Here is a 15353-nt window from a genome sequence, read left to right on the forward strand (position 1 = left end):
AACAGTTGAGAAGTGCTGAAAATTAGTGAATAAAAGATCTGATAAATAAATTTAGGTCACTAAGGACATTGAGGATGGAGATGAGGGAAAGAAATGGGGTCATTTTATAAAGGTATTCAGAGAAGACTGTAGAAATTAATCCTGGTGAGAAATATTGCATAGATTCTAATGATTTCATTAAAAAGTAAGTAGAAATTTCAAGACATTTTGATTAAAAGGCTTGTGTGACTAAAGTAAATATGATGACATAAAATTGTTCCGAAAATCACAGGTACCACCCTGAAGTTTTGTACTTCTTAATATTTACACTCTGTTATTTGACATTTAATTAATGGCATGTTAGTGGGGGAAAAAGTTTTCTCTTCTAGTAGATTCTAGGACCCTCCTTTTTGTGTATTTCCTTCTTTATGATGCTGAGGATTAATTAAGTATTCAATAAATAATTCTCCTTGCTTGTAATTGGGATATTTGCAAGGAATTTAACACTGTTATTATTATTTTGCTTTAAACATTAGTTAAGTGTGTTTACAATTATATACCTTCCACTCCATTTAAACATGTGTAAGGTCTGGGATGCCTGGGTGGCTCAGTCAGTTAAGCATCTGCCTTCAGCTCAGGTCATGATTTCCGGGTCCTGGGATTGATCCAGCCCTGCATCTGGCTTTCTGCTCAGTGGGGAGTCTGCTTCTCTCTCTCTGTCTGCCCTCCACATAGTGTGCTCTGTCTCTCTCTCTCAAATAAATAAATAAATAATATATTTTTAAAAAATAAAAATAAACATGCATAAAGTCAATTTTATTTATTTAAAACACATTTCAATGGGCGATATTTACTAAGGTGAGCCTTTGTATTTCATATTGATATTTTTAATTGGCTTTTTTTTTTCACATTATGATATTTTAATATTGTGTCCATGGGGATACTTGCATGGCTCAGTTGGTTAAATTTCTGACTCATGATTCCAGCTCAGGTTATGATCTCATGCTCGTGAGATAGAAGGAGTCTCCTTGAGATTCTCTCCCTCTTCCTCTCCCCTCACTTGTGCACACACACTCTCTCTCTAAAATAAATAAATCTTTAAAAGAAAATATTGTATGCACATACAATGTGTAGTATTTTTATGTAATCAATGTATTATATGTAACAAATGTATTCTGAATTTATCACCATTTGTAAAAGATTAAAGAATAATCTCTAAATAAAATTCTTAATATCTTTTCATATTGAGTTGAATGCAAAACACTATTATTTCCTAGCAATCAAATATTTCTATCCCTCTCTTATATTCCTTTCTATTTCCAGTAATAATTTCTGTCCTTTTTCTTTGCAAAATGTGGCCATAGAGAATCAAACCTTTGTTCCACAATCCCTGTCATCTGGAATAGCTTTTCTCTATTTTCCTGCTTCATAACTGCCTATCTTTAAAAAAAATATTCACTTTTATTCAGTCTTTACTTCCTTTTCTATGTCTCTCTATATTTGTTTCTTTCTTTAGAAAAATTTAACATTTCCTAATTGCTTAATTTTCTAGTAGTCCCACCCCTTTTCCACCTAAAAGATCATCAAATATTTATGTTATAAACCCACAAGTAATAATACTAAGACTCAAAGATATAGTCCAAATGGTTGAACTTATTCCAACGCTTGAGGAATAAATAATCTGAAGATCAAGTTTTTATAATAAAGAGAGAATTATATTTTCAAATGTAGATTGTGCTGTCTTAGAGTTCAGAAACCCACTCCTATAACAATTGTTATTTCTCCCATTCTACTTGTGGAAAATGGGGATGATAATTTATCCAACAAAATATCAGTGTTGCTAAGCGTAATTGGAGGTAGCCTTGTGTAGAACAATGCAATAATAATAATAATAATAATGCTGACTTGTATTAAGCTCTTTGTACTTGGCACTATTTTAAAAGTTTACATATGTTAACTCATGTTATCATGCCAAATACCTTATGAATTTGGTATTGTTACTATTCCTACATTACAAATAAGGAAATGAAAATTTAAAAAAATTGAATGAATTGCCCATGGTTGTATAGCTGGTAAGTGATAGTGCAGGGATCCAAAGCCATTATCTGAATCCAGAGTTTATGCTCTTACTTAGTACTGTACATGTTTCTCTAGTATATTAGATCTTGGGCATATAAGAATTAAAACATTATTAGGCAGACACTGCCTTCAATGGATTAATGTAGTAAAAATCCATTTTGAGTTATTCCATAGATAATTTCATTTGCTTTATCTGTGCCTGGAACTTTGTTCAGTGTTGGGATACAACTGAGAACAAACCACTCATGCATCCTGCTCTTACTCTCACTTGGTGACAGACAAAAAGACCACAAATAGCAAGAGGCAAAGAAAAAGAATACATAAACACATAGATGCTCTTTAGTTCTCTGGGAATAGATCAGGTAAGACAGGGGACAGAGCTAAAAAGAAGAGGACTTTAAATGAAACCTTAGATAATACTTATATTTTAGAGGTTAGGTGACAGGGTTGCCAGGAGATGATGCTGGGAAGGAAACAACCAGTGAGATAGGAGAGGACAAGAAAGAACACGTCAAACAAACAACCAAAGAACAACTCTTGAAACAGTATCAAAAGGAAGACAGTCAGCAACTCTTAAGTATCTAGATAAGATGAAGAAAATATGTACTGGATTTAGCAATTGAGAAATTGCTGGTTATCTTAAAAAGGGTAATTTCAATGTAATTATAAGAGATCATTTGATCCAGTAAAATACAAGGTCTTTATGTTGTAAAAAGAGATGAGAATAAAAAAGGCCCACTGCCCCTGCTAAAGAGCACAAGTAGTGGATTTCCCTGTTATAAGAAGACATTCATTTCTCTTAAGGAGAAGGGACAAGATACAATGAAATGGACCTGTAGGTTTGGTGGGAAGCTAAGCGGGATGTTTCTGATGAATTTTAGTAACAAACAAAGCACTTTCAAAATCTTGTACCTAATTTAATTGATTCCACAATTTTATTTTTTCCATCTAATTTTGTCCTGTTGTCAAAGAATACTATCTATTTAATACAGTAACAATGGAACACCCCATAAATTAAAAAATGTTGAAATGGGAGGATTATTATGACACTGATCTCTCAAGTTTATTTGCTTGATAATGGAAATAAATTTATACTCAAACTGTTAATGTCTTCATGAAATCTACAATTATAATACTTAAATCTTTAGATAATTTCTATTTCTGAAAGATTGATATCTTAACTTGTTAATCTCATACTTTTTTCTTGGATTCCTGATAACAAAAGTTCTAAAATCTCAAGGCAGATTAGTATTCAAATTCATATTATTCTATGAAGCATTTCACTTGACACTTACTACTGAAGATAACCCCTCAAAAAGACATGTTGCTTTATATCTTTGGTTAGTTCTTCTGTAATATTACAAATGATTATCTCATTTTTTTTTCCCAAAGGGGACAAACTATTATACAAGAAAAGCTTTTAGTTTTTTTTTAATTTTTAAGATTTATTTATTTGAGAGAGAGAGCATATGCATGCAAGTGGGGAGGAGGGGTAGAGGGAGAGAAACTTCAAGCAGACTCCCTACTGAGTGCAGAGACTGAGGTGGGGTTCAATACAGAGTGGGGCTAAGTCTGAGGACCCATGAGATCTTGACCTGAACCAAAACCAAGAGTCAGACACTTAACCAACTGAGCCACCCAGTTGTGAAAAGCTCTTAAAAGGAAAAAGGAATTGGAATCTAAAAATCAAGATCATTTACTGTTATTTTTTATTTTCTAAAGCCATTAAAAATATCATTTATTACTTAGACATATTTGTTCTAAGTATTATAGTGATTCAGAAAATAATTATTATTCAATTTTATTATTTCTATATAGCTTAAAAACATAGATATTGTATCAAGTTACTTACATACATTATGTAAAGAAACAAATTTAACATCAGAATATGGAAAGTTAGCTTGCACTGAATCTCATATGTTTAAGACCAGTCACTTCATACAATAGCGTTAAAAAGCCAAGAGCTGGCAGAGCAACAAAAGGGTGTCTGGAATAATATTTCCTCCACTCCACTCTACTCCACAGAAATCCATCAATAAGTGGGAGCAAAGAAGCCAAAACAGATAATTTTGCTGTGGATCAGAATGGCATAGAATGACATTGATTCAAGTCAGAGAGAAATCAGGGTCTGAAATCACCAAATAAAGGGTTATTTAAAAACAAACAAGCAAATGAAAAATAGATGGAAGGCAGAATCAGGCAGGAGATAATGGTTGTGGAACATGGGAGATAATGGTTGTGGAACATGGGAGATAATGGTTGTGGAACATGGGAGAACACTGAAGAAGTGAGACTCTGAATCAGGGGCAAAGTGATGTAGAATAAGTATGGTTTTCAGTAATGTTAGATCAGATATCTGAAGAAGGAAAGGCAGAGCTGAAAGAAGGAAAAAAAAATGAAGGGGGAAGAGACAGAGGAGGGGGAGTGGAGGAGGAAGAAGTAAAAGAAGAGAAAGAGGAGGAGGAGGAAGAAAAGTAGAAGGAGGAGAAATTCGTACAGTAATGGCTAAATAAGGTGCTATGCTTCTGATGCAGCAATCAACATCATAATTGCTCTTGACTGAATTCAGTTTAAAAGGCCCTAAGACTACCAGAAGCTACATGTATATATTCTGTCCAATTAATTCCATGTACCACATTTATTATCTAACTAAAAATGTATAATTGACATGTACAGCATACACTTTTCATGAAAGTAATAATTTATCACTAAAAAACCATCTCACAAGCTGGATATAATGCTACATTTCTGTTAAGGACCATGTATACTTGTACTATATATAGGTACCCAAAGCCCTCATTTCTACTCCTTCCTCAAGACTGTGTTTTTGAAGTTTTTTTTTTTTAATTTATTTTATTGTATTTTTTCAGTGTTCCAATATTCATTGTTTATGTACCACTCCCAGTGCTCCATGCAATATATTCCCTCCTTAATACCTGCCACCAGGCTTCTACCCATTCCCTCACTCCCCTCCCCTCTAAAACCCTCAGTTTGTTTCTCTGAGTCCACAGTTGCTCATGGTTTGTCTCCCCATCCAGTTTCCCCCGATTCACTTTTCCTTTGTTTCTCCTAATATCCTCCATGTTATTCCTTATGTTCCACAAGTAAGTGAAAGCATATGATAATTGACTTTCTCTGCTAGACTTATTTCACTCAGCATAATCTCCTCCAGTCCCATCCATGTTGATACAAAATATGGTTATTCATCCTTTCTGATGGCTGAGTAATATTCTATTGTATATATGGACCACATATTCTTTATCCATTTGTCTTTTGAAGGGCATCTTGGCTCTTTCCACAGTTTGGTGATTGTGGAAATTGCTGCTATGAACATTGGGGTACAGATGGCCCTTCTTTTCACTACATCTGTATCTGTGGGGTAAATACCCAGTAGTGCAATTGCAGGGTCATTGGGTAGCTCTATTTTTAATTTTTTGAGAAATCTGAAGTTGTTTCTCATCTTTTCTTCTGTATAAAAAAATGACCGTACTTTATGGACCATTAAAAATGATAGAATAAAATAAAACATAGTAAAACATTAATCACTTATAAATTAGCAAATTATTCTCTGGAGGATATTATTTACAAAACATATTTAAGCAATGAATAGGTGGCCTTACATCAAGGGAACAGGAATCTAAATGATGGAGCTTGAGAAGCTGGGCTGTAGTCTGGGTAAGAAAGAAGGCCTTCCCTTTCTGTATAGGATACTAAGAAATTATTGTCTGTTCTGTTTATAAAGGAATTGCTGTTGAGATCATTTTGTATTGTATGAATTGAGTGAGGAAAATGTTTAATTTTATCCAGACACCTGAAAATGGGCAAAAACACCTGCTTCTCAAGAATATTTCAGTTCATGACTTTGGCCTGAGGATTTACTGCAGTCTCACAAAGAAAATGAGGGTGGGTTTCAAGTGACTCACTAATTATATTTCTCAAAGAAAGCCTGTACGTAGAAGGTGTCCCAGCCTTTCCCTGGAGAGTGAAGTATGACATACTTGAGTGTTTTAGAAACCTTGGAGTCTATATTTTTCCTGGAAGCCCTAGGCATTCCAATGTTATTTTAATCTTACTTGAGTCAGGGCTTATCTCCAGTCACTCCTGAAGGAATGACACAACTGTAATTAACCATATGCTCAATTTTTTCATGGCTTATATTTCTTTGCTTCTATTAGTGGTGAAACAAGATAAAGGCATTTGTTGAAACATAGCTGAATTTATAAAATTTTCAGCTGAGTCGTAAATTCAGGCAGAAACTAGGATCTTTAAAGGTTTTAAAGCTGAAAACACACACACACAGACATACACACACACACACACACACACACACACACACACTGACAAGTAAGATTAAGAGAAAAACAAAACAAAACTAAACAAAAAAACCACTGTCACCTAAAAGCTTCAAACACCTAAAAGCTGTTTCAATTTGCTTCAATACTCCCTTAGGGCAAATTCTTCCTTTTTTCTGGCAAACCTAAGTAATAGTCCTGTTTGTTGTGCAATGTAAAGCAAATACTGTCTTCTAACTTGGAAATATTTGAGCTACTCTGGTTCCAGGGAATTAAAACCACTTTTGGGATAATAGTGAACGCTTGTCTTTGTTAAAGATAGATTGCTTAACTGTGAACAAGTTTGCTTTTGGAAAGAAAAAAGTGTTTTAGTTAAATAGGATAATGAGGACAAAAGAGTAATATAAAGCAATTACCCATTCAAACTCTTTGAGTGGGCTGTCTCAAGAGGGATGAGGGCCTGAGGTTCAATATCCACATTCTTGAAGGATAACTTTATTGCAATACTTGGGCATAAGAAGGGTCAGATTCAGGCGGTCAAGCACAAGCATTCGTATAGGTATGTATGTTCATTGACTGGAACCACAGCATAAATAGCTAGTTGGATTGGCATCTTCTTTCTATTATATATCTACTAGTTATTTTTGTACATAATAGGCTATTAATTTTATTTATTTAACACTTGCCATATTACTGAACTCTTAAAAGTTTTTCAGCAATTCCTTTGTTTTCCAGGTATTTAGTCACAAAAATATATATACATTTTTTTTCTCAGTATAATTGTCCCTTCTTTCAATCTGTAGACTATTATATAGCTTTTGATTTTTTTTTTTTTTTTTTAGCTTTTGGTAAGTTAGACTAGTAAAAAAAAATTCAGCTCTGAAGAATATAAGAATATAAAGATTCAGGGCAAAGTGTACAGATAAAATCTATTGCTATAGTTTAGATGTGATCAGGGTTGACATTCCAAATATTTGGCAGCCTATGGTGGGTCATCCCCAATCTGAATGAATGTAAAAAATTACAGATCATACCCTGGCGAGTACCCTCTACCAGTACTTATCAGTCTTGGTATGTGATTTGTTAATGGCCTTACATAATCTGAGGAAATAAAAATGAAAGCCTATATCTGAAAGATATTTTAGTCATTTTATTGTATTCATCAATGTGGAAATAAAAAATGTCTTCAAACCAGAAGGTGGTAGTCTAATTTATAGTAAGTGATCTACATTAAAATCTATTAAAATCAGTTCTCCAATTGAATAGTTAGAAAAGGGAAAATAACCCACTCTGTTAGTCACTTGTAAAGCGTTTTGGTAAGGTAGACTCAAGAGAAATTAGCAGGAGTTTTAATTTCCTACAGTATCCTCACTGGCTAACAATTAAATCATATCCATTTTTGTCCACTGACATGTACACTATGTCCAGCAACCCTGTGGCTAGACTCATAATATAAATATAAGTACTTATCAAATTAGAACTTAAATTGTACCCCATTTATTGATGCTTGTACTCATATTATTTCATACATTTCCTTCAAAAGAGCTCCAGATTTACTTTGATCATTCATAGACCATTTTGCCCATTTAAAGTGTCTGTTAGTATTTTCATAGTTGTGTAACCATAATGGTCATTAATTTGACAATATTTTCCTCACCTCACTCCCCCAGAAAAGCTCATACCAGTTCTGTTACTTTTTTATTCTCCTATCTCTGGCTCCCTAACCAGACAACCACTAATCTATTTTATGCTTTTAAAGATTTCTTGTAAAGGAAATTATAGAATAAGTAGTCTAATGTGACTGGCTTCTTTGACTTAGTACACCATTTTTGTGGTTCATCCATGTTTTAGCTTATTATCAGTACTTCATTCTTTTTTATGACTAAAACATATTCCATTGTATAGATGTACCACAATACATTCATCCATTCGCCAGCTGGTTGATATTTGAACTATTTCTGCTTTTGGCTATTATGAATAAAACTTCAATGAACATGTGTATCCATGTGGATATACATTTTCATTTCTCTTGGGTATGGACCTACCAGTGGACTTGCTTTGTCAAGTGGTAATTATATATTTAAAATTTTGAAAAACTGCCAGACTCTTTTCTAAAACAGTTGCACTATTTTATGTTCCCACCAGCAATATGTGAGTGTTCCACTTCTTTGCTGAAACTTATTATCTTTTTAAATTGCAGTCATCATAATGGATGTGATATATGACTTTGATTTCCATTTCTGTGATGGCTGATAATATCAAACATGTTTTATGTTTTATCAACCATTTGTATACCCTCATTAGTACCTGGGTTGAAAATTGAGCCTGCCTCCCTGTCTTTAGATCCTACAGACAAAATTAGGATGCTTTATACTGCTCATATAGTTTTAAACAACAAACCTTCTGATAACTTCATTGCTTTAGTAAATAAACCAATGAGTAAGAAAATAGGATACTTTCGAGAGGAGAGGCCATTATGACGCTTTGCAGTTACAGAAAATATCCTGTTAATTTTGCTGTAGGATTTAATATGCAACTGCTGTTCCCAGCCAGGTGAATGACCATGTTTTGTACTTGTAGCTCTTCCCAAGAACATCTTCATTGCCTTTCCCATTTTGTAAGCTCTTCTCCGGAACATTGTAAAGACAAGAAGGAGCTGTTGTACCTTTTTCAGTGGTATTGAGATGAAGGGTGTTCTCTCTAGGAAGTCCTCTGGGTAGCTGTCTGAGTTGTTGTTCGTGTCAGTGTGCCAGGCTGATAGGATCAATTTCCTTGTCCAGTTCTGTGGAAATTAGAATCTAGGAAATTAACTAGAGCCATGGTTCTGAGTTATTTGCCTGCCTTGTATTTTTTAATGAGCTGACCTCCTCTTCTTACCTCTACAAAAACACTTCAGAACCTCATTCATGCTTAACCAAACCTAATTCCCAGTTCAAAGGAGGATGGAGGGAAGGAATCTCTCTCTCTCTCTCTCTTTTTTTTTTTTTTAAGTAAGTACATGGAATAAAGTTGTAGTATTTTTACTTGGTTATGCATCACACTTTCAATATAATTATTTTGCTGAGGTAAAAAGTATGGAGTTGAAAAAAATAACACATTTATTTTATTTATTTATTTAAATTATGCCCATTTTACATTCGTGAATTCAAAAGGATGTTTAATTCTGTTTAATATTTTAGGATTGGTTGACTGGATAGATAAGTATTTTACTTTAATTTTCAAACTGCATAATTATCTCCCAGGACCAATAATTCAAAGTTCTTATTTTACCTGTTCAACTGATTCAGGAACCTTAATGTTTGAACATACACACACACACACACACACACACACACACACACAATCTGACATTGTGTGAAATAATCATAAAAATGATATGAATGTCTTAATGTTATTTCAACTAAAATATTTTTCATGATTTTTAATTTTACATGTCTTTAATTAGCTATTCATTAATAACAAGTACAATTTATATAAAGAATTAGATATCTTTTTGAGAAAAAAGTGTATTACTGAAATACTTTAAAGTGTAGCACCAGATTATGATTAAGTATACAGTCAGGTTGTCATTTATTACAAAAATAAAACAAAAGAGATTGTACCTGGACAATGAGGTGTATTATGTACTCTAGTAAACCTAGACCTATGTCAGCCATGGTAAAGGAGAGTCTGCTTTCATCTCAGTGGTGATAACAATTGTTTTTTCCTGATGTGGCAGGGAAAATGTGGCCATGAAGATCTGGCAAAAGAGGCGGAAGATACAGAATAAGGGTAGATGAATGATTGTGATCCACATGAATTTTTTCACAGCTATGCCATTTCTCTGTTTGTGAATAGTGAAAGAGCATAATGCTGCTTACACTACTAATAGAGTAAGCTTCATTTCTAACATGGTATGAAAGTGCAAAAAATACAGTGGAAGGGATGATTTTTTTAAATTAATAATTGAAATACCTTTAACCATTTTCAATCTCCCACCTACTCACCTCAAGTAAGAAAACAATATGATCCACATAGAAAGAGTTTTACAGATTTTATTGTGATTGTGTTCAATAATTTTTCCCCATCATTTCTGGTCTAAGTTTCCATACTAATCACCCACATTAATTTCTTGTAAATTGTTTTATTGAATGTGAGAGGAGGCCACTCACAGTAAATTACTGGTTATACAATTCATGTAGAGTCATACAAGATGAAACTAATAAGTCATTTGTTTGATTCTAGCTTTGTGTAGATTGAGAATTGGTGATAGGGGCTATAAACCCATCTCTAAATGGTAGTGCCAAAGAATATAGGCTTTTGGAGGCAGATTAACCTAAAATCGTACTTTAACTCTATCAGTCCTGTGACCGTGGGTTTCAGTTTCCTTTTTAGGAAAAGAAGAGCAGTAAAACAAGTATCACCGCAAAGCTTTACAGATAAAGTATTGCATGCAAAATAGTACCATTCCTAGCAGAAAGACAGTGCCCAATAGATGGTAGCTAATAACTGCATTGTTAGTGGATTTTTTCTCTGTTGTGTATAGAAAAAAAACTGACAAAACTTAATCACATTAAAGATATCCAGTTCAAAAGACTTTAATATTGTTTTGCACTGTCACTAAGTTCTGTTAACCATCAAACTAAATATTTACCCACCTTAAACCTGAAAATAACCCTCTCTACATACCTAACTTTAGAAGAGCTGAATAATTCCCTTTAGAGATTCCTTGAGAGAAATACATTTGAAAAGCTCTGGTTGTTACAATGTTAATTTCTTAGCATGACTGCCAGAGCGATATATATCCTTCCTGAAATTAAACATGCTAAGAGTAATAACTCTGAGGAAAACAGACAACGCAAAGGAAAAACTATAATAATTTGGTTATACTAAAAAAGGTACTCAAAACACCTCTGAAAAATAACACAGCTATCTGTGTTATCCTAGTAATTGGGAACACAATTTAAGAAATAATTACTCTTTTTCACATTGTCACTTTTATGTACTGGAGTCTGTGTACTAACATTTATCTTTTCTGACAACACTTAAAGTATACGTTAGCTGGTAATTAATTTCATTTTCTTTTACTTCTATATCACATTAGTTGAATAGAATCAAAGAACTTACTAGAGTAACTTATTAAAACATTCTCTACCATTGTTTAATGGAAGTGTGGTGTTGGATTTGGCTTTTCAATACTGTCGTAGTTTTTGATCTGTTTACTTTTCCTTGACATCTTCAGATATAGTATCAGGATAAAATTCATTATGATTATACCTTAGTGGGAACCTCAACATATGATTTTCAAAAGCATCTGTAAATTATTGCACAGTAGATACTTTTTGAGAATTAATGATTAAGACATGAACAAAAGAGACACCTTTTCTTAAATAAAAATCAATTCCTTAATTGAGGGCTTTTTTCTTGAGGGGGTGGTGGGACGATTCAGACTTTAATGACATGATTTTGCAAAAATTGCTCTTGTAACAAATATACCAGTTCATAACTCAGTTTTGCTGTGTATAATCAGCTATCAATTGTAGGCATCAAAATTATTATGTTTTTATTCCTGAGAATTTGTGAAGAAATTATTGCTAAAATAACATGTAGATATATAAATGTATCTTAAATGTCTTTTCTGTCCAGAAACTGTCTTTTGTAGATAAAAGTATAAATTTATTATTTTCTTTCTCCCATCAGATGTGGGCTCTGTTGAAGGACTTGCCTATCACAGGGCTTGGGATACACTGTACTGGACCAGCTCCACTACCTCATCCATCACCAGACACACAGTGGACCAGAAGCGACCAGGAGCATTTGACAGGGAAGCAGTCATTACCATGTCAGAGGATGACCACCCACATGTGCTAGCCCTGGATGAATGCCAAAAGTAAGAAACAGTGAATTATTATTTCTTCATTAGAAGTCAAATGTTATCAAAGTTATGTTAATTTTAAAAAGAATTACCTTTTAAGGCACAGGTGAGCATTATAAATGTGAACACTTAGAATCCAGACTTGTGAAATGCAGGGTATCAACTCTGTGAGAATTCCAGCAAAAGCAAATTTAAATGATGAAAGGGAAAATAGAAACAATACCATGCTGGAAAAGGTATAAGAAGAAGACTTTAATGCATAGCTGATTGAAATGATAAATCTGAAGAAAACTGTTAGCTTGTATTAAAAACTAAGAGACATTTCTATAATCTAATTAAGTAATTTTAGCAACTGGGAGTCTCTCCAGTTGAAATACAGAGAAAACAATAACTCTTTGTGTAAAGCTATATTTTCAAAAAACTTGACAATAGTCTAAATTGTCCACATATGTTTGAAGATATATTGTGCAGGCATTTATAATAATACTTACAAAGAGTTTGTGACAAGAAGAAATGCTCAGGCTATGGAGTATGGAGTATGGAGCTCAGGCTATAGAGTAATAAAAAAAAATTAGAAAAATATTCATGTTTGGTGTGGATGCCATAAGGAAGCAATTGTATGAAAAAAAGAATAATGAAGCTTGGGTTAGGCAGAAAAAAAAATATTTATGAAGTTCCACTTCCATATAATATGATAAGAATATTTGTTAACCACTGGAAAGTCCTTTTGTTCTTAAATTAATCAAATAAACAACAATCAGACAAATCTGGCTTTTACCACATAGAAATAGAAGAACTCTTTTTAGATGTGGCAAAGAAAAAATAAAGAATTAAAAAAATATATTGATAAACGCTGACCCTGACCACTTAAGGAGTGTATGTAAATTAGTCAGTGTATGACTAACTAAATCTAGACACTCTTAAGCGCTAGAAATGAGATTATATTTAATTCAGTTAACACCTCCATCTTATAAGCGAAAACTCAAGGTTGAGAGAAAATTGATTACTCACACAGCTCCGGTGACCTCGCTCAGATGGACACAGGCCCTCAGATGCCTGGGGCAGAGCTGGTTCCTCTCATACCACAGACCTACCACATTACAGCTTGTTGTTGAATCAAGTGCATTGATCTTGAAGGTTCACCAGGAGAATCTGAGGACAATAATAAGTGTTCTGCAGTTAATCAAAGGAATTTCTATGACAATTTTGAAATAAACCTAAGGGTGATAATTGATAATATTATATATGGTTACTTTTAACTGATAAGTACTTTATCCTATAATATGTATTACATAAGCTAAAATTACACTTCATCTTACATATAGTGAACTGTAAATTAGAATTAAACACACTGAAATGTTTTAACTGAAAATTACATGTAACTAAAATTTAAAGTATTTTTTTTTACTATGCGTATCAATGACACATTCAAATCACTTTTGAAAACCCATGTCAGTTGGTTAACAGAAATTTTAAAATAAAATTTTCAATTCTAGGTAAAAAACCATTTGAGTTCAAAACTTGGTTTAGTTACTATAATTTTATTTTATTTTTATTCTTTTTAAAGATTTTATTTATTTACTTGACGGACAGAGATCATAAGTAGGCAGAGGGGCATGCCCAGAGAGAGGAAGGGAAGCAGGCTCCCTGCTGAGCAGAGAGCTCGATGTGAGGCTCGATTCCAGGACCCTGAGATCATGACCTGAGCTGAAGGCAGAGGCTTTAACCCACCTGAGCCACCCAGGTGCCCCCAGTTACTATAATTTTAATTACTCAAGCTCTCTGACCTCCATTTTCTTATTTATGAAATGAAAGGTGAAATGAAAAGAATATTAATACCTTCAGAAGTTCTGTTATTCTAAAACCAATAATTGAGGAAAACACGGCAGGTAAGTGCGCTTAATACTTTGTATTACATGGATAACTTCTAAAATGTTTTAACTATTTTTCTTTGAAAAGTCAGAGTGTATGGATAAAACTACTGTGTCATTTAAGAAACTGGAATGCCATTTGTTTTTACAAATTTACTCATTTAGAGGACAACATATTTTTGACACTTGCTCACTCAGAAAACTTTCATGTTCCATAGGACAGATGAAAAGGCTATGAAACATTTTAACAAAGAGCATAGTTGACCCAGCTTTTCTTGGTGGGGTTATATTTTAAACTAGCAAATAGGAAGATTTTTGTTATGACTTGAATATTGTTTAGTTATAAATGTTGGTTATAATTTTATATGAACTTTAAATGATTATACATAGGAATGGTATATATAATCTTGCTGTAAATATGAAATATTATTTCAAATAATCTTTGTCAACATATATTAAGCATTTTTTCAAATATGTAGAATAGCCTGCCTGTCAGCCTCTCTCTCTTCCTCCATTCTTCCCTTCCTCCTTTTTTCCTCCTTCCTTCCTGCCTTCCTACCTTCCTTCCTTCCTTCCCTTGTTCCCTTCCTTCCCTTGTTACATTCTAAGCAGCAACAACCAGTCTTCAAGTAAACTCTTAGGGACAGTCCTATAGATAAAAGAAGAGAAAGAAGAGTTGTTTTGGTAAAAATGGGGAAACTGGAACTCTACAGGCTCTATTTTTCCAGTGACTTGTAAAGCCTTCCCCAAAGAACAGGTTAACAAACACTGATTTAAAGCATTCTATAAAATCAGTATGTAACAGATAATATTTATAGGGAGTTGAGGGTAACCCTGGAATTCCAAAAGCAACATTGTCATTTATAAAAATATCAAACTGACAAAGAGAGAAAAAAAGAAATTAAAGAAATATAGGAGTTTATTAATTGTATTTCTCTAAAACATATGCAAAGGAGAATGCAGAATTTAAAAAGCAAACCAGGAAAGAGAAGGAGATTTAGATATTTGCCAATTAAAGAAAGAGATAACTGTTTCGTCCATGATTAAAATAAATTCTCGCTATACATCAAATTGATTCAATTAAGTTATTTGAGAGAATGTACAAAACAATTTTTTTTCAGAAATTGTTTCTAGGTTTTATTTAAGGAACTGAGAAAAAGATACATGCATATAGAGTATACGTATCTCCACTTATTACCTAGACTTCCTTAAGGGTCATCAAATATGAGACAAATAAATTTACTTTTTTCTTTTTGAAGTTTGACATAGTCATGTTTC

General features: G+C 33.3%; 1 protein-coding gene across 1 annotated transcript in view; it reads left to right on the plus strand.

The window, feature by feature from the left end:
• The window catches only part of LRP1B (LDL receptor related protein 1B), a 1927222-nt gene that overhangs the window by 1563527 nt on the left and 348342 nt on the right, over positions 1-15353 (plus strand). The window contains exon 42 of the mRNA XM_032856138.1: positions 12030-12219. Coding sequence (XP_032712029.1) covers positions 12030-12219 — 190 coding nt within the window. The remainder of the gene's footprint in view (positions 1-12029; positions 12220-15353) is intronic.

The sequence above is a fragment of the Lontra canadensis genome, unplaced genomic scaffold (genome assembly GCF_010015895.1).
Source record: "Lontra canadensis isolate GAN:19392208 unplaced genomic scaffold, GSC_riverotter_1.0 scaffold11, whole genome shotgun sequence".
In the NCBI taxonomy this organism is placed as follows: Eukaryota; Metazoa; Chordata; class Mammalia; order Carnivora; family Mustelidae; genus Lontra; species Lontra canadensis.